This window comes from Heloderma suspectum, chromosome 3, assembly GCF_057233095.1.
Source record: "Heloderma suspectum isolate Gila_16-S chromosome 3, 16-S_ref, whole genome shotgun sequence".
Taxonomy (NCBI): Eukaryota; Metazoa; Chordata; class Lepidosauria; order Squamata; family Helodermatidae; genus Heloderma; species Heloderma suspectum.
Genome location: NC_139460.1, coordinates 187,266,129 through 187,292,977, shown reverse-complemented (window position 1 = coordinate 187,292,977; position 26,849 = coordinate 187,266,129). Strand labels below are relative to the sequence as shown.

At 43.0% G+C, this 26,849-nt stretch overlaps 1 protein-coding gene and 1 long non-coding RNA gene across 13 annotated transcripts in view; one reads left to right on the top strand and one right to left on the bottom strand.

Annotated features, from left to right (window-relative positions):
* NDST2 (N-deacetylase and N-sulfotransferase 2) overlaps positions 1-26,849 on the top strand; it is a 178,273-nt gene that overhangs the window by 102,074 nt on the left and 49,350 nt on the right. For 6 of the 12 annotated variants that reach the window (XM_084841419.1, XM_084841417.1, XM_084841420.1 and 3 more), the window contains 2 exons: positions 11,291-11,370; positions 12,072-13,486. In XM_084841419.1, coding sequence (XP_084697545.1) covers positions 12,494-13,486 — 993 coding nt within the window. In that variant the 5' untranslated portion in view covers positions 11,291-11,370; positions 12,072-12,493. Of the gene's footprint in view, positions 1-100; positions 9,358-11,287; positions 11,371-12,071; positions 13,487-26,849 lie in introns of those variants that run through there. The other 6 variants (XM_084841425.1, XM_084841413.1, XM_084841421.1 and 3 more) reach the window with 3 other exon arrangements.
* Positions 3,600-26,779, bottom strand: LOC146350545 (uncharacterized). Its single transcript, XR_014788774.1, has 2 exons — positions 16,969-26,779; positions 3,600-13,512 (listed from the first exon to the last, which is right to left on the bottom strand). It is a non-coding gene; the product is annotated as an uncharacterized LOC146350545 (long non-coding RNA).

Sequence of the window (26,849 nt, the reverse complement as noted above, 5' to 3'; positions counted from 1 at the left end):
CTGCAAAAAAGGCAAATGCTCTTTTGGGCTGCATTCATAGAAGCATCGCTTCCAAATCCTGGGAAGTACTAGTTCCCCTCTACTCAGCACTGGTTAGGCCTCATCTGGAGTCCTGTGTCCAGTTCTGGGCACCACACTTTAAGAAGGATGCAGACACACTGGAGAGGGTTCAGAGGAGGGCAACAAAGATAATCAGGGGACTGGAAACAAAGCCCTATGAAGAGAGACTGAAAGAACTGGGCATGTTTAGCCTTGAGAAGAGAAGACTGAGGGGAGATACGATAGCGCTCTTAAGTACTTGAAAGGTTGTCCCAGAGAGGAAGGCCAGGATCTCTTCTTGATCATCCCAGAGTGCAGGACACGGAATAATGGGCTCAAGTTACAGGAAGCCAGATTCTGGCTGAACATCAGGAAAAAATTCCTGACTGTAAGAGCAATACGACAATGGAACCAATTACCTGGGGAGGTGGTGGGCTCTCCCACACTGGAGGCCTTCAAGACGAGGCTGGACAGCCATTTGTCAGGGATGCTCTGACTTGGATTCCTGCATTGAGCAGGGGGTTGGACTCGATGGCCTTGTAGGCCCCTTCCAACCCTACTATTCTATGATCGTTGCGGGGGCAGGGGGGACAGAAAACCGATGGAAGGGATTGAGTGGAGTGGCTGGAATACTGAACAGAAGTACTCTACACTGCAACACTTTGTTGCAGATCCCATTTGTATATACTAATTATGAACGCCACTCCTTATGTAGCTAAAAGCAACATCCATGCTCAAGAGGGAAGGTTGCTGAAGTACAAAAAACTTTAGAAAAAAAGCCTAAGTGGAGGGAAAAAAACCCAGCCCAATGAGAAATGTCCATGCTTCCTGAGTATTTGAGGGGAAGATGGAAACCAGGAGAAAGAAATGGCGTGGAATGGCATGGCTGGAAACTCCACACCACAATGTTTTGTTGCAGGCCCCACTTGTATTTATTTGCAGGCACCACTTGTAACCCATCTGATCTTCTGATTACATCATTTCTGTTTTTAAGTAGTGTGGAAAGAATCCTTTAGTCACCCCTAATGTGTTATGTGTACCCCAGATTGGCTTTTTTTCGTATGAACCAGAGTTACTCCATGTTGTTGGCATCGTAGTCTGTAAGAAGCAAATTACAGCCTGTAAGCAGTTTCCCTGAGAATTAAAAGGGGGGATGAATTCCTCCCCAGACTGCAGGCTGGTAACATTGTATTTTGTGCAGTAACTGAGTGTCAGCAGCTGGCAGACTTCCATCCCTGTCCAAAGAGAGAACGTTCAGTCCCTTTCCAGATAAGAGACTATGTGAATACCTCAAAGTAATGCGGCTACTAGAGCATGGCTAGAGTTCTTCCCTATACGTGACGTATTTCCCTGAATAAAAGCCCGCCCCACTGAAAGTCAGCGCTCTCTGCCCCTTTGCTGACAGAGTGCCTTGCTGGCCATGCAATAAAGTGCTTTCAGATCCAGAGTCTTACCCATGTCTAGTGTGATCCATTGTCTGGCTAGACAACAAACATGTGAGTGTGTTATGCTCATACAACAGTAGTGCAGCCCAGAATTCTATCAGCTCATTCTGTGTAGCCCTAATAATGTATTTGAAAAGCATTCATATCATTGTAGTGGAAGCCTTACATGCTAACATGTGCTGAAGATTCCTCTTGGTTCATACAAGTGTCTGTAGCTGAAGCAGATACCTAGTTGATTTAGGTCCCTCCCACCAAGGTTTACTAGACTTTGCATCACTCAAATTAGGACAGTGGCCTTTTTGTGCACTTTGATTGCCAAAGTCTCTTTCTTGTCCCAATCTAATGTGCGGAGCTAGCATGTAGCCTCCTTGTGCTGCTTCTAGTCAGTTAGGCAGACTTCGAAATTGCTTGAATGCTACAGAATACCGCTTCTAAAAGGCAGTTTCTGATATTTTTCCATATATGGCTCAAAGAGGGAAGAATGAGGATGGATATCTTTCAGATCATGCTTCATGCTATCTATAGTATATTAGGCAGAAGGCGAAGAGCCCCTACCCAAATGCCTGCATATTATCCAACAGGCCCTAAGATGACAGACGCTTCTATATCAGCTGTATATGTAGATGGATATAGTAGATGAGTCTTTTAGTTGAATGGGGTACGGTTACCCTTGAAAGACCAGGTCCGCAGATTGGGGGTCATCTTAGACTCCCAGCTGTCCATGGAGGCTCAGGTGTCAGCTGTGAGCCGGACAGCGTTGTACCAACTCCATCTGATACAGCGGCTGCACCCCTACCTTCCCGACCATCTGCTCCCATCGGTAGTACATGTCCTGGTCTCCTCTCGTTTAGACTACTGTAATGCGCTCTACGTGGGGTTACCCTTGAAGATGGTTCGGAAGCTGCAGCTGGTACAGAACGCGGCGGCTCGCCTGATTAAAGGCAGCCGTCAGCGTGGTCACATCATTCCAGTGCTGAAGGAGCTGCACTGGCTACCAGTTGTTTTCCGGGCCAAATTCAAGGTGTTGGTTTTGACCTTTAAAACCCTATACAGTTCCGGCCCAGCCTATCTCAAGGAGCTCCTCCAGCAACACCAGATAGGCCGCTCAACAAGATCAGCCTCGGATGGCCTTCTCTCTGTCTCTAGGCTGGCGAGGACAAGGGAGAGGGCCTTCTCTGTGGTGGCCCCCACTCTGTGGAACTCCCTCCCTAGGGAACTCTGCCATGCCCTCTCTTTAATGAGCTTCCGCCATGCATTAAAAACATGGCTGTTCAGGCAGGCATTTGGGGTGGGCTAGGGTAATTTTAGAAATGTGATGTTTTATTGATGAACATTTATTCAAAATGTTGAATTTTATTATATAAACTGTTTTTATTGTTATACATCGCCCAGAGTGGCTGGGTGACCGGCCAGATGGGCAATTAATAAATTTAATAAATAAATAAAAATAAATAAATAGTTCTTGTGCTTTTATAGATAACTTTAAAATCTGAACTTGTTTTTCTTCACACTCCGGAGGCAAACCCCCTGTTTCTTCATATTACAGTGTGTGCCTGTGAAGAGAGATAAAGCCTTTCACTTGGGCTGCTTCCAGGCAAAGATTAATTGTGGAATCACCATGGCTTCTTCACTCACATTTTATGGGGAATCCACATGAAAATGTCAGCCATTTAAAATCCTCTTCTGTTTTTCCATTGCTGCTTCATTCTTTTCTCTTACCACAGAAAATCCAGCTTTTTTGAGAAGGACAGACAAGTAACACACTCTCCACAGGTGGAGATTTCATTAGCGCTACTCTTTTATCTTTTTTTATTTTTAATTTAAGAAGTGTGGTGTTGACATGGGTAGTGGCCTATCGGGCAGATGAGCCTATATTAACTTAGCACACATTCAGTATAACCTTTGCAACGAGTGTCATTTTTATCACCCATTTATTTATTTTTAATTAGTCTTTAAAATAGTGCTAAAGCACTTTTCTGGCAATTTTTTAAAAATCAAATTAATAGCAAAATACCACTGAAATGAAAGAGTGCTGTACTCATATAATGCCATTTGTATGGCGGGAGGGGTAATGATGGTGAAAAACACTTTCCATTTACTGCCATTTTAGCAAGGTGTTCAATGGTGACAACAAGAAAAGTATTTTCCCATCATTTTTTAAAATTAGCATTGTAGGGATATAATGCTAATGTCTTATCACAGCCTGCCATGAAGAAGGCACGTCTTTGTGTTGATAGACAGAGGGCAAGAGTAAGAACCACTTTCACACACAAATTTTATAATTTGTTTTTGGTACTGAATTGTACTGTTTTATATTGTAAACTGTCTTGGAAAGACCATGGTCTTGAAAAGCACCTATGAAATATATTTAAATAGCATTATACCACTATAATGCTATTTTAAATAATAAGTGCTATAGCATTATAGGGATATAGTGCTGTATCCTTATAATGCTATAATACTAATTTCTGAAAAAAATCATTAAAAAAGCCTTTCGAATTACTGCCATTGATCACCTTGCTAAGTGGTGGTGACTGGAAAGGTTTTTTTCCCCCATCATTTATTTATATATATATATATATATCTCTCTCTCTCTCTCTCTCTCACATTATAGCAGTAAAGCACTATAATGCACTATCATTTAAGTGATATTTTGTTATTGTTATTAAAACTGTGTTAGTACTACTCGTAAGATTGATTTAAAAAATGAGTGATAAAAATGGTGCCTACTGCACAGGGCAGTAGTGGGGAACCTCTGAGCTCCTCTCTGCCCCCCCCCCCCGCACTGCAAGCCTAATCGCCATGCAGAGGGGGAATTTAGGGGGAGGGTTGCTGCTGGGAGGGAAGGGCTAACCACATATGCTGCAACTCCCCCTCAAAAAATCGGCCACCACACTACAAGTGTGACAAGTGTTTAAAGCCTGTGTTGCTGGGTGTGTGTTAAATGCGTGCTGTGTGTGTGAGAGAGAGAGAGAGAGAAAATGTGTGTGTGTGTCTGTTGGAGAGAGTGTGGAATGGCCCCACCCACTTTAACCCCACTCATTTTTTGCTGGTGTGGCATGTGGCCCTCAGAATGGTCCCAAAGGGAATCATAGAATCACAGAATAGTAGGGTTGGAAGGGGCTCACAAGGCCATCAAGTCCAACCCCCTGTTCAATGCAGGAATGTGGACCTTAAGCTGAAAAACATTCCCCACCCCTGGGAATAGGATGTAGTTAATATATGCTGAGCTGTGATAGGGTCAGCTGTGCAAAAAGTCACTACCCACTTCAAAACCATACCCCTTAAGACAGAAGGGACATTCTAAGAGCACTGGCGTAGATGGAATGTGGTGGTAAGTACACACAGCAAAAGCAGAGTATTCTCCGACAGTGTGGAAAGTTAATTGCAATTCCGCTTGTAGCTTAGAGCAGAGAACCATCTGTCCGGAAGCACCTTTGGTTGGCATGTGACCACCACAAAAGCCCCATATACATTCATCATCCCCTAATGGTGTTAAGGAGATGGGAAGGAAGTATGCAAGTGTCTGGTATGCATCCTCCGTCCTTCCTCTCCAGGGCAATTTCCCACCTCCCTTCCATTGTTCACTTTAATCACAATATAGTGGTAAGATTGCATCAGTGCAGACCATGTGTGAGGAGGCATCAGGGGTCACTGTACAGTCCCCTAGGTATTCCTGGTTGCCTAGCAGCAGTAGCCAACCACAGTTGGGGCTGGCTAAACAGAAGAAAGGGGAATCAGGACAGGGGCTCTTTAAATGGGTTCAGGACTCTGAGGGATGAGAAAGAGGTGGGACAGAAGCACAGGATAAAAGCCTGAAGGCTAGAAGCTCAAGGAGGGTGGAAAGAAGGAGCTGGAGGAAAGAGGCTTAGGAAGAGTGGCTGAACAGAGCCACTAGAAATAAAGACTGGAAGGTAAAGAAGGGCAGCTAGACTTTCTTGAAGGCCAGGGACCTACAGCAGAGGAGGGTCTGCTAACAAACCCAAAAGAGACCTACCTGTTCAGTCGGCAGCAGTCAGAAGCCTACAGGAACTGGTGGGTGAGAAAAGACTGGTGTAATTCCCTAGCAAGCTCAGGAACAGAGTCCTCCTGACTCTGCAACTACTCATCAACCTCAAACAGCAGCGTGTAAGCAGTCCCTCAGATTCTACTGCTCTGGGGTTATGCACTCCAACCCACAGCTACCTGCATTGTACATCTTCAGCCTGCTCTAGCAGATACTTACCAGTATTGCCCTGAGAGCGTCCACCCCAGGGCCCTGCAGATACTTACTGTTATTGATAGAGAGACTCTGTGCTGTATCCTGGAACTACTTACTACAGGTGCCGAAAGGAGATCCTGATCCTGCAGCTACTGTTTTGACTGATCCTGTGCTGTAACAGGAATTAATAAAGTCTGTAATTTCTGCATTTTTGTGGTCCCCATAGTTTTTTGGGGTTGGAAAGAGGCGAGAGGGATCTGTTCCCCTTGGCAGAGTGGGCACATGTTGTGACACCATGGTTTATGCTAGCTATAACCAGAACTACAAGGGAATCTGGTTCAAGTTGCCCATGGTTTACACTGATACAGAAGTAATGCCAAGCCATGATTGGACTACACCACATTCCTGCATGGAAAGGGAAGAATGGGGAGGGAGAAAGTGCACAAGTATGTGGCATGTTCCTTATGTCCTAACCATGGTTTGGAAATCAGGAATGTTATGTCTGTACTGAGCCAAAGATAGAGGATTGTTTCTTTAAGATTACCACAAACCACATGCTTATAGTATCAGAAAGGAGCAGATTCCATGCTGTCTTTAGATCTGGAAGTGATCCTTTTCTTGAGAATGCACACCTGTCAAGATCTAAATCAGTTACTGTACATTGATATGTTTTATGATAAAAAAAAAAGCCCCCTTTTTGCTTTTTTTGTTTGTCAGTTGTTATGGCTTTATTGCAAATAAAAAGATTTTAAAAAGAGTTAGTTCTCTCAGCCAAGGGCCCTCCGTCAAATGGCTCGGGACCACAGTACCTGATGGAACCTCTCCTGGCATGAACCAACCCATACGCTATGCTCTGCATCTAAGGGCCTCCTCCAGGAACCTCCTCTGAGGGAGGCTCGGAGGGCAGCAACAGGAAGAATCTCCCTGATGAGGCCCGCCTGGCACCAACATTATCATCTTTTCAGCGCCAGGTTGAAACTGCCTTCTTCCGTCAGGCATTTGGCAGCATATAAGGAGTCTCTTTGATTGTCTCTGGCTGATTGTTTTAAATTGTTTTAGATATATGTTGTGTGTGCCATTTGTTCTATGTCATTCTGTGAATGGTTTTATGCTTTATATAATGTATTTCAATGCTTTTTAAAAAAAAATTATGAACCACCCAGAGAGCTTCGGCTATGTGCCGGTATAGAAATATAATAAATGACATGAATGAAATGAAATGCCCTCCCCCAAATACTTCACTATGAGGAGGCCACTGTAGATGTTTCCGTGATGGAGACCAATGAATTCCATCAGCCATGGTAGAAATCCATCACTGTACTTTCTGTGTCATCTTTCCTCTGGCATCATTTGTTTTTGTTCATCTCTGGTCTGCTTTTTCTCCCAGAAATGAGAGTTCAAAGCAGCTTTTGCTTCAAAGTTTTTCTGGTGTTTAGCATCCTGGCTGGAGAGATATGAGAAGGAAAGTGCTCTTATATGTTTCTGAAAGGGATTTGTATTCAAGCAGAGTAGAAGTGAATACCATGTACAGAGTTAGTATGGAGTTGGATTCAATACTACTCGGGTCTGGCATTAAAGAAAGGTGCACGGTTCTCTTTGCAAAGCTGTCCAGTTGGCTTTCTCATCATGCAGAATCTGTGCAGAAAGTGACTTATCTATACAGAGATAATTGCCATAGGAAAGCACACAACTCCTTTGAACCTGTCTCAGCCACAATATACATAGTGCATGTCATTGATACTGCTGCTGTGCTTCACCAAGGTTTTCCCCTGCCTGTGCTTCATCTATACCAAGTTTTTATTATCAGTGGTTGACAGTGGGGACCAGTACTGATGCAGTCAGCATTCTCATATTAACCAAGGCTAGTCAGCAACTGTGCATGTGTATTTCTAGCCTGCTCCTTCTGTTTGGTAAGTACAGCTAATTGTACCTTACTTGGCGCATATTGACTCATGTTCTTTTGGTGCTGGCTGAGGCTGTTCCTCTTGAGTTTATTTTGGTTGCTGGTTATTGTTGTTATTGTTTACCTCTCTGCATCTATATTTTTGTTTTTACTTTTGTTATTGCTTTCTTATTTTGTGATTTTCTAATGATGTTTGCTTAATTTTAAATTTTGTTTGACTTATTTTTTTAATTAAGATATGTTGGATATGAACTTTCAAATTAATAAATAACTTCCACTGCCATCTATATTATAAATTCTATTAATGCTACAACTAGAGAAGAGGAGAAAGCAAAGTTGTTGCAGACATTTGCTCTACTAAGAATCTAACAAGTAGCCTTTATTTTGATGAGACAGTACTTAATGATGTGTTAATAAAAAGGAGTTCAAGGTATAAATATATATCTTAGACCTGCCCTAACTACTGTGAAAAGAAACTACTGCTATCTTAGCTGCCTTTCAGTGCCAAATTCTGCAACCTGACTAATTTATGTAAATGAAGCATATTTGCCTATGTTGGCCTATTTTTATTTGCTATGGGGAGGGGCAAGGAGCTATGTAGAAGCCATAAGGCTCCACCTTCTGAATACTAGAAGTCCTGCTCGTGCTTAACAGCTGGGATGCCACCAATGTTTGTCTATGTTAAGTGTGGAAATTTGCTTTAAAAAAAGTAAACAAAATTGAAATTCTCAGTAGGCAGGGTATTTTTGTACTTGTAAACTTATTTATGCATTTACATGTCATGAAGGAGCTCAGGATAGCTTATGTGGGGTTAGCTGATTTTGTCCTTACAACAACTCAGTGACGCAGGTCATGTGAAAAGAGAGATAATGAATTTGCTCAAGGCCACCCAGAGCTGAACAGAGAGACGCACATGCAAACCCAGTGCTCTGGCCATTATGCCTTCTGAACTAACAGCCTCTTCCTCTTATTCAGAATTCCTGCTTTGTACCACTGGAGGTCAAACAGTTCTGGCCACTACCCAGAGATGCCAATTTTCCCCACAGATAAGCATGAATCTTCTCTAGATGTGGCTATATGGGACGAAGCAATTTCATTTCTTCTGTTTTATGAGCAAGCTGTTTGCTACCCTGTAAGCCTCTGCAGTGGAAACTTGTTTGGGCTTAGTAGTTTGGATTTATAAATTGCTGTTAGGCCTCTTACTCTCCTCATTATGTCATGTTCATTCTGCTTCCCCCGCCCCGCCCCTTCAAATGGCTGACACAGTTCCAAAACTACTCCATGTGTTGCAGAACTCAGAGTCAGAGAGACCACGGAGAGAAGGAAAAAGAGTTTCTTTATTTAATGCGCGGGCTTAAGGCTGGAATCATTTCCAAAGAGCCAGAAGCCCCGATTTATATCAGCACATTGTTTTTATAGATATTGTGACACATAGGAAACAGCTCCTCCTCTCCCTCCCGTGTGGGGTTGCAGTCCTCAACGTTTCTTCTCCTAGCACCATTGTTTATAATACAAGAAATGGGTTATAGGGTAGCCATGACAAGCAGAGAACAGAAGAGAACAGCAGAGAACAAGATATATAACTCTATGCTGACCTTAGCCTTTGTTGACAAGATAAGAAATTCCTGTGTCTCGTCAGCTTACAAACATATATTTCAGAGAGCAAGAGCTCAGCAAGAACATGAAGCATGAGATTGCATGAGGCTACTTAGTCTGACCTCCGATATGGCTGCTACACATGCACCTTGTGCCAGCAGGTGTGCCTTCAGGTGGGGACATGGAGGGCTTGTTAAAGATATCAGAGCTGACAGATTCTTGAGCAGCAGTCTGATACAGGCCTTTGTGTGTGTGCTTGTGCTTGCTTACTTGTAACAAACAGGTCTTGTTTAAGAGGTTTGCTGAGACATTAAATGGTCAATTGGCTTGCATACTCTCTTGGTTCAGACCAACCTGTTGCAGGGCTCTCTTGCTTGCCACTGAACAATGTATAGTCATTTTAAAACAGTGCAGTCCCTTGTATTCTGATACCAACAGGTAGTGTTGATACAGCTGTTTGTAAAGGAGACACTGGCAGAGTTTGGGTGATAAAACTGGCCGGCTGTTGAGCAGCTTTTGAGGGAAAAGTTGCTAAGTAGTCCAGTTGATTCCCAGATTCCCATGAAGAGCTGCACCTTATACAATCATTGCTTGGGTTCAGCTTCACCACCATTTCCTTGATCACTTTGGTCCAAAGCTCTTGCACTTACTATGTACATAGTTGCTCAGTTCCTGCCTTCTGGTTCCTATTTTCAATTTTAGGGGAAATCATCCCTACAAGAATGAACTCACAAACATGTTCTCTCAAAGGTGAACGGATTTATGAGATGATGGGGTTATTATGCAGTTGGTTTAAACTGCTTTCTATGGTAGGCTCTAGTTGTTACGGATTTTCTTTATTGATGAGGATTTATTTTCTGTGTTAACCAAGTGCAAATGATGTTTTTTGAGGTGAGAGTTATAAATGCCAGGAATCCCAACTATATTTTTATTTCTAAAAGGAGAAACGTTTGTATCTTGAAACATTAACCCTTAATCCTAAGCAGTGTTGGGGTGTCTGGCTGCATTTATTCACTGTGGAAGGCAAGTTACACTGCACATACTCAAGAGCCACCCATATCCCCCAGCTGAACACGCTCTGTGACAAATGAGGCGTATGGTGGTCAGGGCATCTCTCCTTCTTAAAAAAATAAAAAATTAAAATCTGCTTTGCAGTAAGTCTACAGAATTTACTAGCTCATAAAAAAATTTACTTGCCATCTGGGTATGCCTATGTATCTTAGCCATTTGTGGCATGTTGTTGTTTTAAAAACAACCATCCCTCTTCATATACAAACAGCTTCCTAGACTGGATTCCTGAGAGTGGTTCTTACTCTAATCTGTTTACAAGCCCATTTAAAATTGTTATGCTGCACCCTGCCACATTAGAATGGGGAAAGTTGATGTGGCTATATACGTGTTTATTTCTTGATATGGACTGGTTTCTGCTTCAAAAACAGCACTATTAACAACACTATTAACTTCAAACAAGTTGCTTGCTTCTCTGCCTGTGGCTATATGAAGTTGTCTTTTTCTACCGTCCTGAGCACCCTATCAGGTTTCCTTTCATTTCAGCTAGGGTTTTATGTGCTTAGCATCTTTGCAAATTGGAGTGTAAAGTTTGTAGTCATTGGGCACTTCTGAAAAAATATTGACCTAAATTGCTTTTTTTACATTCCTGTTGATACCCTTCCTCCCTATGTCTAATATTTTCCAACACAAACTCCTCTCCCAACAACATACTTAAATAACATTGGGGAGAGTTAATCTCCTAATAACATTTTATCATATGGCTTAAAAAAAAACCCTTTGCCTGTGCCTAGATAGGATTGATCAAATCATGCATATTTTTAGAGTAAAAATCTGAGTGAACTTGGCAGTTAGTTTTCCTGAAATCCTGAGTAGAATAATTAGTATTGAGAGATGTTGAGTGATGAAATTCCAAAAGCCCTTGTTTCCTCTTGCCATTATACTTAACAGTGGCAGACTTAGAGAAGGAAATAGTTGCAAGTTTGGTATCGTGAGTCAGAAAGCATTTCTAATGATCAAATATCTCCAAATCGGTATGGGAAATCTGGTACTTCATTGGGACAAGGATCTGTTAATTTAATCTGTTTTACCCAGCAGAGAACCCTGTAAAATTGAATACTATATCAAGTGCCAATAACTGACTTGCTCCAAGGACATCTTGAAAATTCATGGCAGAGGTGAGATTTTAGTAAAGGTCACATCATATATACTAATAGCAAACTCAAGTGCTGATTTATGACAGCTGTGTAGCCAATACAGGGCTACTGAGAAACAAGGGAAGTGGTATCACAATGCCCAGGGGAGCCACAAGGTTTGTAGAAGTAGAAAAATCTTTAGGGAGAGAATCTAAGGGGACAAAATAACAACAGCCCCAAAACATCCCAATGTAGACTGAGCATGCTCAGTGGCCACAGAATGCTGAATGAATTTTGCGGGAGAACAGAAAATAGGAGGAGGGGGACTGGAGGCCGTTGCGGGGTGTGGGGGGATGGAATATTCTGAGAAAATAGTATGGCTGTCCAGAACACTGTCCAGGAGCACTTCTCCCTGCAGCATCTTGTTGCCAGTCCCACATGTCTCTCACTGTTAGCCACCACAGTATACCACATCAGAAACAAAAGGATGTGATTCAGTGCCCCCACACTGGAGGCATTCAAGACGAGGCTGGACAGCCATCTGTCAGGGATGCTCTGACTTGGATTCCTGCATTGAGCAGGGGGTTTGACTCGATGGCCTTGCAGGCCCTTTCCAACCCTACTATTCTGTGATTCTATGATAATCAGCAAGCACTATATTCTTTCTGATCTTGCACTCTACCACAACCCATGTCTCCCTCAGTTTATCTACCCTTAACAAATAATTTCTTTCTTAATTCCAGGTTGCCAATCGAGGGTGACCATCATGTGACTGGTGAGCCAGCTAGCTGAGGCAACTCTTCAGTTTGTGGAGAGCCTCTGCTTTCACTTACCCCTGATGCCTGACATTTGCTTCTGAAGCCAAGGAATTCATAGCTGCACATGATCTGCCTCCTTCCTAGGTCTCTTCTGAACTGGTGGAGAAGCAGAAGAGGGAGGCAGCACTCAGAGGAGCAATGGGACTTGAAGGTCATGGTCACTTGAGATAAATGGCAGATCACTGGGAATCTAGTCTTGTAGCTGTTTGCTTAAGCTTTATCCCTCTCTGCAGCCCACATTTCTTCTCTGTGAGCTGCCACTGGCTCTTCCAGTGGTGGCGTTGGAGACACCGAAGGCAGCTTGATTGGTGCCAAGCTTGAGGAAGGGGCAAGCCACCCGCCTCACCATGATTCAGCTGTGGAAAGTTGTGAGGCATGTGCGACAGTTGGAGCTCCACAGATTGATCCTGCTGCTCATTGCCTTCAGCCTGATCTCCATGTGCTTCCTGGCTTATTATGTCACCAACAGCCCCAAAATCAAGGAACCACCCCCACTGCCCTTCAGTGATTGTAGCAACCAGCACCGGGTCCTCATCCAGCCCCAGGCAAGCTGGAGGCTTACAAAATCAGTGGATAACTCACGCACAGACCCTGTGGTGCTAGTCTTTGTGGAAAGCATTTATTCCCAGCTGGGTCAGGAGATAGTGGCTATCTTGGAATCTGGCCGATTTAAATACAGGACAGAGATTGCCCCTGGAAAGGGAGACATGCCCACTCTGACGGACAAGGACCATGGCCGCTATGCTCTTATTATCTATGAGAATATCCTTAAATATGTGAACCTGGATACCTGGAACAGGGACCTGCTGGACAAATACTGTGTGGAATATGGAGTGGGAATCATTGGTTTCTTCAAGGCAAATGAGAACAGCTTGCTTAGCGCTCAGCTCAAGGGCTTTCCCCTATTCCTACATTCCAACCTGGGGTTACGAGACTATCACATCAACCCCAGTGCCCCACTGCTCTATGTGACCCAGGCTAATGAAGTAGAACAGGGCCCTCTGCCTGGCGATGACTGGACAGTGTTTCAGTCAAATCACACGACCTATGAACCCGTATTGATGGCTAGCACCAAATCATCGGAGTCAATTCCTCACCTGACCACCCACAGAGCTCTGCATGCTACAGTGGTGCAGGACCTTGGTTTGCATGATGGCATTCAGCGGGTCCTTTTTGGTAATAACCTCAACTTTTGGCTGCACAAGCTCATCTTCATTGATGCTATTGCTTACCTTACTGGCAAGCGTCTTTGTCTGACCCTTGATCGCTACATCCTTGTTGACATCGATGATATCTTTGTGGGCAAAGAGGGCACACGCATGAAGGTGTCCGATGTAGAGGTAAAGTTGGGCAAAGGAGGGTGGGACTGTAAAAGAAATATATGTTCCAAGTGTCAGAAGCCCAAATGCTGCTTGCTCCTGATAGATGTGAATACTGCTTGCTGTATCAACTTGTAATATGGAAGAGCAGCCCCTACAGTCATGGTGTCCCCTCTCTTCCCATTCTGTTGGCCCTGAGCAATACATATTTTGTAACATAGCCATTTTTCCTCCTCAAACACCATCTGGTTTTATGAGAAACAAAGGACTGAATCTCCTCTGTTTTGAAATGCCTACCCCAACCCCTGATGATCTGATATTAAGTGAGTGGACCATGAGTCCTGGCGTCACAATGTGCTGTGGAGTGGGGTTGGGAAACAGAGTGTCATGATGTCAGATATGAGTAAGTTTTATTAGCTATTACAGAGAGGAAGAGTGGAGCTAGTAACGCAGCTGCCATTTTTGGTAGCATTTGTGAATTTAGCATTGAATTCAGTTTGGCCCTAAGAGATGGCGGAGAGGTCAGCTTTATTCACTCACTTTCAAATCCAAGAGTTAAGCCACTGCATCATACTGGACTTCTGAACCTCTGAGACTAAGATTCATAGTTGACTTGCTAGGGGCTAAGTCCCATTGAACGCAGTGGGGCTTAGTTCTGAGTAAACATGTACAGGATTGGGCTCCAGATAGCTCTTTTCTGTCCCAATATGATGGAGAATAAGGGGTGGAGGGAGTTTTGAGGCCCTTTCATCACAACACAAGAGCTGATGCCTATGAAACTGGACTACGTGGCATCTTCTTGATATGGGCTCACACAACAGCTGCCAATTTGAGGCTTGTGCAAAGTGAACACCACAAGCCCTCTTAAGTATGGTTTGTGGTGGCATGGAAGTATGATTTGTGGTGGCATGTGGCTGATTTGCCACAACACTCACTTCTCATGAAAGGTGAGCTGTTTCAGCCAGTCATCATTTTTGAAGTCGTCTGGAGCACGTTTACAGATGTGAATTAAAAGGAGTTTCTTTTGAAAAGCATTGCACGTAGAGATACCTGACTTTTCCTGAACCGCTGCTGTCGTGTACTTTCTTTGGTCAGTATTATCTCTTGTGGTCTTAGGCCTTCTTCTCACAGGACATTTTCCTGTGCAGAGATAATCTCCATATACAAGGGCCCACAAATTTGATTGCCAAGTCATCTGTGTCTACTCAGATGACCATCGCTGACCTGGATGCTCAGCACAAAGATTCCCCCTCCTGAATTCTTAGTAAATTGCAGGGAATTTTGGTGAAGGGTGGGGGTCAGTCTTCCTTCACTCCAGGTATTGGGAAAGGGGGAAGAAGTGAGAGGGATGCAGTGCAAAGAGAAAAAAGAGCTTGCTCCATCCTCTTGAGTCCTCTGGCATGCTCCAAGAACTCAAGAGAAGGGTATGCTTTTTAAAAAAAATCACTGCACCATGTTTTGGAGAAGGAAAGAAATGGTACAAGTCATTTTCACCGCTTTCCTCTTTTCCACCCCTCCATGTCTCTCCCAAGACCTCTGCACATGCCAGGGGGATATTTAGAGACTACAAATAATAGCTGGCTACTAAACCAGTCCATATTTATGGATCCCTATCTGTGTAAGAAAAAATTATTGTGTAAAGCAGCCCTGAGAGGGATGCATTAGGAGAGGCAGAAATCCACACTTACTTGTCCCTTTGTGAGAATGTTCAGGACCAGCCTTTATGACTGTACTTCAGGTACTGAATATCCTAGCTGTAATCCTGTGTTTAGCAATAGAACTTAAACCCAAATCACCAGGGCAATTCCTTTCAAAGCTGAGAAAGCAACAACTCTGTTTATCTCGGGGGAAATTGCTCACCCTCTATAGGTAGCAGGCAATAATTGTTTAAAAATTACCTTTATTTTACGCTACATTTGTATGGCTTCCTTCCTGCAAACTAGCTCAGAGTGGCATCCCAGCCAGGGGGCAGAACCACAGCTTCACAGATGAAACTACATTACAGACTGTTATCTGCACTAGGAGGAAGATGTAAGGCTTCTCTAATCATGGCAAAAGCAAACTCCATCCAGGTTATTCTAAAATATATTTTGTTTGACGGTTTAGCAGAGTGAAATGGATCAATAATCTGAGATCAGTAAAATAGAATTTCTGGCAAAACAGATAAAGCTCAGATCCATCCATTTAAAAGAGGCTCTTTGATTGCAGAGCTGGAGAGGTTAATGAGTTTTCATATTTGTTAGCGCAAGAGATAATTTCATGGGTTTGTTGTTGACTTCTCAGAGGGAAAAGTGAATGAGAATTTCCCAGTGGCAAAACAGCTGGTATGTTTTCCTGACATTTAACCTGAAAGAGATTTTGGAGCATTAGCTCAACACCATAGCAAGTTTAAATATTACCGATCCTGCTGTCTTGCTTGTTAAAGGGATACAGATAGCATGTTCTTAGGGGAAATGGTTTGGAAGAAGCATCTTTAGTGTTGTGTATTGGGTAGCAACTTGAGTAAATATTGCAAATTATGTAAATATACTTAATATGTATGCTTTATTTGCTTGTACAAATTAGTTTTATAGAATTTCACAATCTATTATTGAGGGTATTTTTGTCAGGAATTGGGGAAGAAAGATTGGGGTTCATAGAAAGCTGCAGGGCAACAGGTATATAGACTATGTTCAGATGGACAGCACCTTGGGAACTTTCAAGTAAAAAATCATCACCTCTGCTGCAACCAAGAAAGCCAGGAAAGTGAAATTTGCATTTGTTTTATAGGAAATATGAGTTTTCTGGCATTTGCCATCAATACCAGATTCTGTGTTTAGAAACTGTGTTTTCTGCAATACCAGTCATCTATTGCTTAGGGTTCACTAGTGGTTAAAGAAAAATGTTAATGTGTGATCATTGTTTTTTCTTTTGGGCACACACACACACACACAATTTGCTAGGTGTTTTCATAGCATGATAGAACATTATAGAATTGGAAGACATTCCACATGTCATCCAACCTCCTCCCATCATCCATCTAGCCCTGGGGTCCCCCAATGCTGTGCCTGCAGGTACAATAGCACCCATGAAGACCTTGACCAGCACCCCAAGAAGCCTCTGTGCGCCCATCACTCACTGCTTCCCCCACTCAGAAGTGAGAAGGAACAATGTCAGCCTTGAAAAAGTCATAGAGGTGAGAGAGGAAGTGAGAAGAGTGTTACTCTTTCCCACTTCCTTTTTCAATGCTGATCTCACCCTGAAAAGGTACACAGTGGAGTGTGTCTGTGTTTTTTTGGATCCTTGTCTATATGTGCCCCTTCCCCCCACCCCCCACTCCCTTGTGTATCCATTTACAGAATGGCTGGTGTATCACACAGACACAGAGGGAGAGGAAGAAAAACACACGTGCACACGCGTGCGCACAGGAGGTAGGGGCACACATAGATGCAGAGAAAAACAGACAGACAAAAAAGATACAGATGCCCTTCAGTCTTTCCCTTCCCCTCCTCCTCTCCTCTTACCATTTTTTTCTTTCTGTCTTCCTTTTAAGACGTCTTAATAGGGTACTTTTCTTCACACCACTTTGTGCTTGGCCCATCTTATCAGCCTGGAAAGTTACATAAGAGTTGAAAAAGGAAATACGAAAGAGCCATGTCCATCTTGCTTCCTCTCTTACCTCTCTGTACTTTTCAAGGCTAAAGTCACTTCCCTTCCACTTCTGAAGGGGAAGAAAAAACATTGTACAGGGGAGACTGGTCTCTGAGGCTTTGCCAGGACCAGGATGGTTTTCATGGGTTCTTTTGTGCCCATGGGAGCCACATTGGGGATCCCAGCAAAAGCTGTCCTTGTGTCAAAGGATTTACTTGCTTTCTTCCCTTGTGGAGATGTGTAAACTGTCCTTGCATCAGAAGCTTGTCCACATGGAAGTCTGTTTGGCACAAGAAGGGGGAGTGCAGGAGCAGGCAACTCAAGTTCATTACACTTTCTGCTCCATGCACATCTACATTACATTCAAAGCTTCTGAGCTAATATACTTACAGTTAAGAGAGAGGAGAATTAAGACTAGATGTAATTTTATGAACTATTATACTTTTAAGGCATTGTTTGTAAAAGCTGACAGAAGCTACTCAAGTTACTTTTGAGAGTGACTGGTGGATATGCTGGGTGAGCCAGGCACCTCATCTCTTTGGCTTCGTAACTGGCTATCCTAGCAGTGGTAAAGCGGTATAAGGACTGGTCTTTTCTCTGTCACACATTCACATGAAACTTTAATAGCAATAGGAATCTGTCTGCTCAGCAATCCCTCCTCCTTGGTATATGAGCTGGAAACCCTGAACATAATATCCTGGCTAAATGTATTCCTATGTATATTTAAAAAAATTAAATCAGACCAGATGATGCCTGATTAGATGTGGCTATTATACCTACAAAGCCATAGGGTATTTGGCTCCATCCAGTTTAGGTGTCGTTTTAGATTATAAAGGGAAAATATGTGGCATTAGTTTTTAATCTTTAATAGCAACCATTATTGCCCAGTTTTGGTAGCAAAAATATTTAACTAATAAATTTGGTAAGCTTGAACAGGTGCAGATTTGTTTTCAGCATTGTTAGAGAAGCATTGTTAGAGAAGTGTTAGAGAAGATGCAAAATGACCTAAAAATATCAGATATTTCTGGAAATGTCCTTTCTTTTCCAACCTTTCTTAATGATAATTGATTATTAATCTGGTTCATACTTTAAGGTCCCAATTAAAAAAAAAACTTTAGATCAGGATTAGAGAGCATGCAGCAGTGCTTAGGACTGGGCTTTTAAAAAAATACAATGGGGATGCTGACAACAATACAGTTGCAGCTGCTACAAGAAACAGCGTTGTGTAGGATTTATCAGCTGACAGATATGTTATCATAGGTGTGGATAACATAGGATATGTTATCATAGGTACCCTAGCCAAGCTTTAAATCACCCTTAGTGTGCACAAGAGCATAAGCCTCTTCTCATCCTCATCCTCTCTCTCCCCTCCACACCAAACTTTCACAGCAATGGGAGTCTGTCTGCTCAATGATAGCAAATTCAGGTAGTGAGTGCCAACAGGATTGTAGCCAAAATGGGGTCACTGAGAAACAAGAGGGAGGTATTAGCATTGCTCCGGGAAACTCTGAATACAAAAAAACGTTTTAAAAACACAATAAGGGGACAAACACACACACCCCAACACACAAATACACACACCCCAACACACAAATACACACACCCCAACACACAAATACACACACCCCAACACACAAATACACACACCAGACAGCCCAAGGAGCAAAAAACCAGCCCAGGAGCTAGCAAATTCAGTAGCCACAGAATGTAGAGTGACAGTTGGAAAAGAAAAAGGAACATGTGGGGAGGTGGAAGAGAGGAATGCCCAGCTGAGGATACTGACATCAGAAAGTTCCCTTAGAAATCAGATAATTGCCGTTATGTATGGCTTCCAGTGGGCAAGGAGTTGACTCTACTGTTGCACATTATTCCTACACACACACTTGTTGTTTTCCATTTTCGCCAACGTCCTCCAAGGAACTCCCAAGTGGCACATACCTGGGATTCCACTCCATGTACTGGTCAGGCCAGTGTTTCCTTCCTTCAAAATACCAAAGGCTAAAAATTTGTTCCTGTATTTAGAGCTTTGATTTTACATTGGATGATAGGTTCTATGCTTGCATGGTGAAACTGTGGATGTGTGCCATAATAAAGTTGGGGAACATGTAGCTCCCTAACTCCTTTGAAGCACATGAAATTAATCAAAAATTTACATTCGTTGGGATAGGAGCAAACTAAAAAGATGGATGGTGGCAGATCTGAGCTGATCTGGCTCACTGGTTTGAATATACTATAAGATGGTACAATGGAGATTACTTTGTTCTATTAAAAAGATCCTTACTGGCTGGGGCTTGATCTCATGAAAGGTGGCAAAAAAGCTTTGGGAACCACTAAGCTAAAAGACTGAAATCTAGATTTATTAACATATTGTTCTTTAGTTGCTAGATGTGTACTTCTTTGTCATAGAATTAGGAATGTTTTGGTCACGCCTCTATTCAGTCACCCCTGAATGTTGAACATATAATTGATTTGAAATGTGTTGTTGAACTGGAGAACTAGTTCAAATGCTGATTGTAGAAAACCCATGTTTGAAATCTAACCTATGAAGCTTAGTAGGTGACCTTGAACATGTTGCTTTCTCTCATCTTAAACTCACTCACTGGGTTGTGTGCCTTTTTCCCACCTCTTCTTTGAGTTTTGTATATAAAACCTAAAAATATTTGAATCTGAGTCAAAAGAAGTTTACATTGGCCACACTCAGTCATAATATTTTGGTTTAGTAAACCAAGATATGAAGAATCCATTTCCCTAGACATGCAGCCCCTTTGCTCCCCACTTCATGGTGCAAGTAAAACCAGAGCAACAAGCGTCTAATTCACCATAGATTCCTGATTTGTTAGAACTGGGAAACAATAGTTAACAGCTTTGTAACAAGCACGGATATTTAACCAGCTTCGAAACATTGTTTAAAATTGTGGCTTGTACCAAAGCTGGTAACCATAGTTTCCCAGGTGGGGCAAAATGTAAAGCTGTGGCTAGAAATTGTAGTTTGATTGCTTGCACCACAAAGGGGCTACATCTGCAGGCAAAAAGCTTGTTCATATGTTTGTCTAATCTGGCTCATTGACACAAATGGAAACTTCTCTTTAATGTCAAAATTAAGTTTTTCAATCGTACAATAATAAAAATAGTCTTCAGATTCTTTACAAAGAGTTGCACTGTAGCTTACTTTCTCTTTTGTCAGTTCAATAATTTCACAGTCCTACAATGCCATTTAGATACTGAAGCTGAAGCTCAAATATTTTGGCCACCTAATGCGAAGAGAAAATTCACTGGAGCTGTGAAAGACTGAACTCAAAAGGAGAAGGGGACGGCAGAGGATGGGATGGCTAGATAGCATCACCGATGCAATGAATATGAACTTGAGCACACTCCAGGAGAGAGCGGAGGACAGGAAGGCCTGGCGTGCTACGGTCCATGGGGTCAGGAAGAGTCGGACACGACTTAATGACTGTGTTGCAGAACCCAGAGTCAGAGAGACCACGGAGTGAAGGAAAAAGAGATTCTTTATTTAACGCGCGGGCTTAAGGCTGGAATCGTTTCCAAAGAGCCAGAAGCCCCGAAATACATCAGCACATTGGTTTTATAGACATTGTGACACATATGAAACGTCTCCTCCTCCCCCTCCCGCATGGGGTTGCAATCCTCAACATTTTTCCTCCTAGCACCATTGTTTATAATACAAGAACTGGGTTATAGGGTAGCCATGATAAGGAGAGAACAGAAGAGAACAGCAGAGAACAAGATATACAATTGTATGACCTTTGACAAGATAAGGAATTCCTGTGTCTCGTCAGCTTACAACAATATATTCAAGGGAGAAAGAGCTCAGCAAGAACATGAAGCATGAGACTGCAAGAGGCTACTTAGTCTGACCCCCGATATGGCTGCTACATTCCCCCCTTAAATGCATAATTTCATTACAATTATAGCATTTTTGATAACCATACAAAGCTTTTTGTGACATACATATTACTTAGCCTTTTGTTGGGCTATTAGAGCGTAGAGGGCAGCAGTTTTACTAGCTGAGACATAAACCAGATTGGTTAAACAGCGCATAAGACAAGGAACGCAGAGACATAACAGAACTTTTATGAACAACACTGGTAGAATTAGGATGAACAATGCTTCAAGCCAGCTAAGATCTGGAAGCCAAAGGGTTAACTAATTGAGCTAATTGTTTTGTCTTATTGTTTTGTTAGCTACTATATTGTGCAGCTTGTTGATCTGTTCATCTACAGCATTGCCATTATCAGTTAAGTTAAAACAACAGAGCTTTTGGTGTGTCTCACAACTTAAATGATGAAGAAGGAAGAGGTAATCTATACCAGCTCTATTTTCTAGAACTGCACCTCTTAGATCACGCAACTCTTTATTTAACAATGACAATGCTCATGAGGTGGCATTTATGCTTTTGGCTAAGCTGCAAGCTAACCGGTTGATTTCCAGACTATCAGCCAAGGCTAAACCTGGAACCTTAACCAGTGACATTGCTAAGGCCAATTTTTCTGAATCAAAATATAACTGCACATGACTATTACAATTTTTAGTTAGTTGGAGTGCTCGAGGCTGCCGTCGACGGATTTTCTCGGGCTACAGGGGAAGAATTGGCACCAGTTCAATTGGCGGCTGAGGCAACATGGGTGGTTATTAGACAAGTTGGCAGGAATGAATGACCAAGTGCGGGAACCACATGTTTAAAACTATGAGGCAAAAGTATGTGGGCATCATTAAAAGATATGTTTTGAATTTTATTACGGTGGAAGGGGGCCAGGGATAGCTTTATATTTTCTGGAAAAATTTTTGACAATTAAGCATTCGTGCACACGTAGCATTTGTTTCAGCAACGATGGGGGTGCGTAGAGTGAACTCTGTAGGGGGTAGGATCTTTGCAACCACGCCCCAATTAGCATTTTGGGAATAAGTTAAACTTAACACTGTAAACTCTTAACATGGTATCTTTTTGAATTTTCCCAGGATGTCTACAGACAGGTATTAAGCAAGAGCTAATAAGCCTGTTTGCAGGTATACCTCTTGGCAAACAAAAATGTTTTACTTTCGTGATGTTAGCCAGGTGAAGCCAGTAATTATCAGCAAATCACTGGGACAAACTTTTCCTTTCAGGGGCTGGCCCCCCTTTTTGCACCTTATTAAGGAGACACAATGCAACACTACTAACACTACAACACGCATGTTTGATCTTCTTTGGGATCTGACCGTACGCCGGGCAGCTATTCACCTGGCAAGCTGCAGTAGGGTCTAGTCCCCTTCTTCAATTCTCCAGTTGCAGGTCTGACCGTACGCAGGGGGACAGTCTCCCGGTGTGTCCACAGTAAGGTCTAGCCTGAGTCTTCTTACTGCTTTTTCAGAATGATTTTTAAAGGATTTTCAGGATTTCTGTTTACAGTCTACTCTCCCCCTCTCGCTTTCTTGACTCGTGTCTAATGTATCCAGGGTTCAACTCTAGCTGCTTTCATAGCTGCGGGGGTGGAAAGTATGACAGTTTTCAGTCCTCTCCATCTGGGAGTCAAAGGGTTATTTTTCCCTCTTTAACTTATACTTTAACCCTTGGTTGGAAAGGATGAGCTTCTGTGATGGGAATGGCTTATTTTTTTAAGACAAAGCGACGCTGGGCTTGAAGAACTTTGTTCAGTGTTTGGACTTCTTGTTTAAGGCTAACGTTTGCTTGCTTTTGATGCTGCTCCAGTGTCAATTATGAAGTCAATGTCACGGCCCCTCACAGTCAATGTCACGGCCCTTCTCAAGCTGTCTCCCTCTTCGCCCATTTTGGCCCCTTTGGTTTTCTCCTTTGTGTATTTGATTTATTTTATTTGGGCATCCATGCCACTAATGTCCATCTTGTCCACACTGGGCACACTGGTTCTTTTTTAAGAATCTTTTGCCTCTGCCGGGTCTTCTTCTTTTTTTCTTTTGTCCACGCCACGTCTTCTTGGGCCTCTGGGTTGAGGGAGGGGGTTATACTGGCAATAGGCATTTGAAAGACGCTCCAAGCACGCTCTGGGGCCTCGGTGGCACCTTGCAGCACTTTAGACACTTTGGTCATATTAACTGACTTCTTCATACCTGCTTTCATGGCTTTTAACAGCAGGGTTTGATACTGGGTGAGGTGCTCTAGCCCCACTTGTGTTTTGGGATTTCAGCGGGGGGGGGGGGGGTTTACTTACAAGGAGACTTTATTGGGTAACTTACAGCACACAGGCGTACTTAATGGTTGGATCAGACAGCTTCTCTGAACCACGAGCTATTGGGCTAAATGGGTTTTATACCATACATGTTACCCATGAGGCAGCACAACACTAGCAAGCATTTTCAGCATAGGCTAGAAGTGTTTGGTTCTCAGGCACAGCTTCCTGTAAACAACTTCGCTTCCCAAAGTGCTTGATAACACTTTTATTTATTAGTATGGGAAGACAAATTTTTTCTCTTTCTTTTGCTTTCTTTTTCTTTGCTGATCTGCCTGTATTGCAGAACATGTTTCAAACTTTTTACACAAAACTTTCTGCTCCATGCACCAGCCTTGTCTCTTTATTTGTCTTTTTCAAGTTAAACTCACTTACTTAAACCTTTCTGCCTTACACTAGTCCCAATGACACACATTTGGGATAGGGTCTTCTTCACCTTCTAGTTACATTTTCTTCATCTTAAAGAACTATTACATTATTGTGGCTACTTTACCCCAGGTAATAAGCTCCAGGCACAATCAGCTGCTTTTAATTTACCCTGGGGGCAACTATGGCCACGCTTCTTTTTTATAAATGTTTTTTTCTTTGCCTCTTGCCTTTTCTTTCTTTCTTTTTTTTTCTCTCTTCTCTATCTGTCTGCTACTTTCTCTATTTCTTCTTTTTTACTTGCTTTTGTCTTTCTTTCCTTGTCATCCATTGGGAACCACACTTAGTATTATTTGGAGTTGCAACTAACACTAATCTGCAAATATCACATATATTTTATGATATTTAAGAAATCATAAAATATACACAACAAACTTTTTCTGCAATTTAACACAATGAATGGAAAACACTTCTTGCATGGTAAGGCATGATGGAGCAGATCCAGCAATTATACTGCTCTTCTGGCTGAAAGCTCAGGGCTCATTAAAATCAAGGGACGGGCATACCCACACACGCAGAGTTCTAGGTCACCATTTTTGCATCGGCAACTCTATGCTGCATGAGTTCTGGCAGAAGGAAATTTAAAAGTTATAGATCAAACTCAGCCTGCTGTACACTGAGCTGACTACAAACACAGACACACGGTCCACAGCGATGAGAGTTCAAGTTTATCAAAAGCTTCATAGCACTGTCCATGGCAAGTCTTTGACAATTTAAAATTTTAGTCCATGTGCAGAGTGTCTCTAAAAAGCCCAGACATTGATGGAAGCAAACAGAGACGGCACTGGGCAATGAAGATGCGATGTTTCCAGCAAAGGTTCTCTACTTCTGCATCAGTTTAAAAAGGGAAAGTGTGGCCCTACACCCCTTCTGACAGACAAGGGCCTTTAACTTTTTAGCAAGGCCTCTGTCTAAACAGAGCCGCACAGCTCAGCTCTCTAGCCGTGACGCTTTAACCTGGGCAACTCCTTTGTAAATTTTATTCTACCTCTGTCAGGTTCTCTCATAGACATTTTAAAAACTTACTCTTTTTTTTTTCTCTTCTAACCTGGTACACGAAAGCACTGAAACACTGAGTGCCGAAACTCGGGACACTGGGGGGTGATGGGCATCGCCTTATACTTGCATTTTTCAAGCAGCCATTAATTTTCGGGGAGGCGGTGGGGTGATTTGCAGGACTTCAAAGGCAAGCTTCTCAGTTTGTTTGTATTTGTAAATCCCAAGCTTAAAACAGGACACGATGAGGTATTTGGCAGGGGCAACAAATAACTCGGGTCAGCTTTCTTCGCTGGGGTCTCAAACAGGAAAACAGTCTTAATTTAAAGTTGTAATATCACTGACAGCGTCAGCTAGCCAGCTACACAGATCTCATTGTTTTTTAAGACAGTTGCTCCAATATCTTCTTTTCTTCTCAATCAGGTTGGGTCTCCCAGCTTACACAGTTTATTGCAGCTTTCAGGAGCATGGTAGTAGCGTGATTTTGGCTTGGCCAGGAACATGCTGTCTGGTTTCTCGGTCTCTTTAGCACACACACTTAGGCAGTGTAACACTGGACACTCAAATCAGTGAGATTTCTTCATTGCAGGGAATCCCACGGCAAAAGCTTAATGGTTACGCTCTTCAGAAATCATATAGCTGATGGTCAGTAGCTACAGGCTCTATGCAATTTTAAAACAGTTCAAAACAGTTCAAAGCTAAACACGGTTACCTTGACAGAGATCTTCAACGTGGTCTTTCCGCTTCATTCTGCTTTGGGACAGTCTTATGGCACACTTTTCACTCGAAGAGGGGTCTAGCCTGTGCTCTGGGGGCTGATTCTTCACCTTTATTTTCTATTTTGCCTTCATCTTTTGGGTCTTCATTTTCAGTTTCCATTTCTTAGGGATTTTATTTCAATTAGGCGAGGTGATGATGTTGTACAACTCAGAACGTTGTGGGCAATTTTCCTGCCCCCCCCCTCTCGGTGCGCTAGGCTAACAGCTACTTCTTCGGCCTTACACTCTCACGCTCCCACGCTTTGTTAAAAGCCAGACTGTCCTGCAACATTTTTCTAATTAACAGCCTCAGATCTTGTTCTTTTTTTCCTCTCAGCTCGACCTTGAGCTTTTTGCTGTTTTCTCATTCTATTCTGAATCTTTTTAAAAAAACCTTTTTCTTTCTTTGTTTGACATACATCTCAAGGGGGTGCAAGGTTTGCTTCCCCCACCACCCATAGCCTTCCTCTTAAATTGAAGACAGACACAATTAGGGAATGGGAATTGGTCAGTGAGTAAGGGGTCTCACTGGCCGACACAAGAGGATTTTTCACACCACGCACTTTGCTACTGGCCTGGGCACCCGGACGGTCAACGGTATGCTTCAGAAACCACAGTAGCCACTCACACAATCATCAGTCTCTCCACTACATCCGTATGTCCCTGCCACCCACTTTCCCCACTTTTTACCAGAGCGGAAAACGGCTTCCCCAGCTTCTTCAGCTTCCTACTGAGTACTGGCGTGCTGGGTACTGGCGCCCACTCGGGGGTGTGATCAGGCCCCCCTTCTACTCGCAAGGAGTAGGTTCTTTTGTATACGTATACCACCAACACTGACCTTCCTCATAAGGCGGGGCCCTCTTTTTTTCTGCCCAGTGGCCTTTCTCCCTAAAGGCGGGGCCCTCTTTTTCTCATATACTTGCCTTTCACCTGAAGGCTTCCAATGTGGGTTTCAACTCAGTTGCAGCTGCGATACAGGCAGGGCTCAAGTTCCTTCCTCCGCTTCCCAAGGTTCTCTTGCTGCTCGCTGCCGTTTGGGCGATCCCGGTGCAGGCTTTCTCCCATTCACTCGACAAAAAGGTCGGTGGCGCCAAGAAAGGGAGGCATGCGCCGAGCTCGTCTTCCCGGTGCGGCGATCAAGAGCAGGCAACTGCCACCTGTCTGGCTCAGAGCCTGCCACATCCGAGTCACGGCACCATTTATGTTGCAGAACCCAGAGTCAGAGAGACCACGGAGTGAAGGAAAAAGAGATTCTTTATTTAACGCGCGGGCTTAAGGCTGGAATCGTTTCCAAAGAGCCAGAAGCCCCGAAATACATCAGCACATTGGTTTTATAGACATTGTGACACATATGAAACGTCTCCTCCTCCC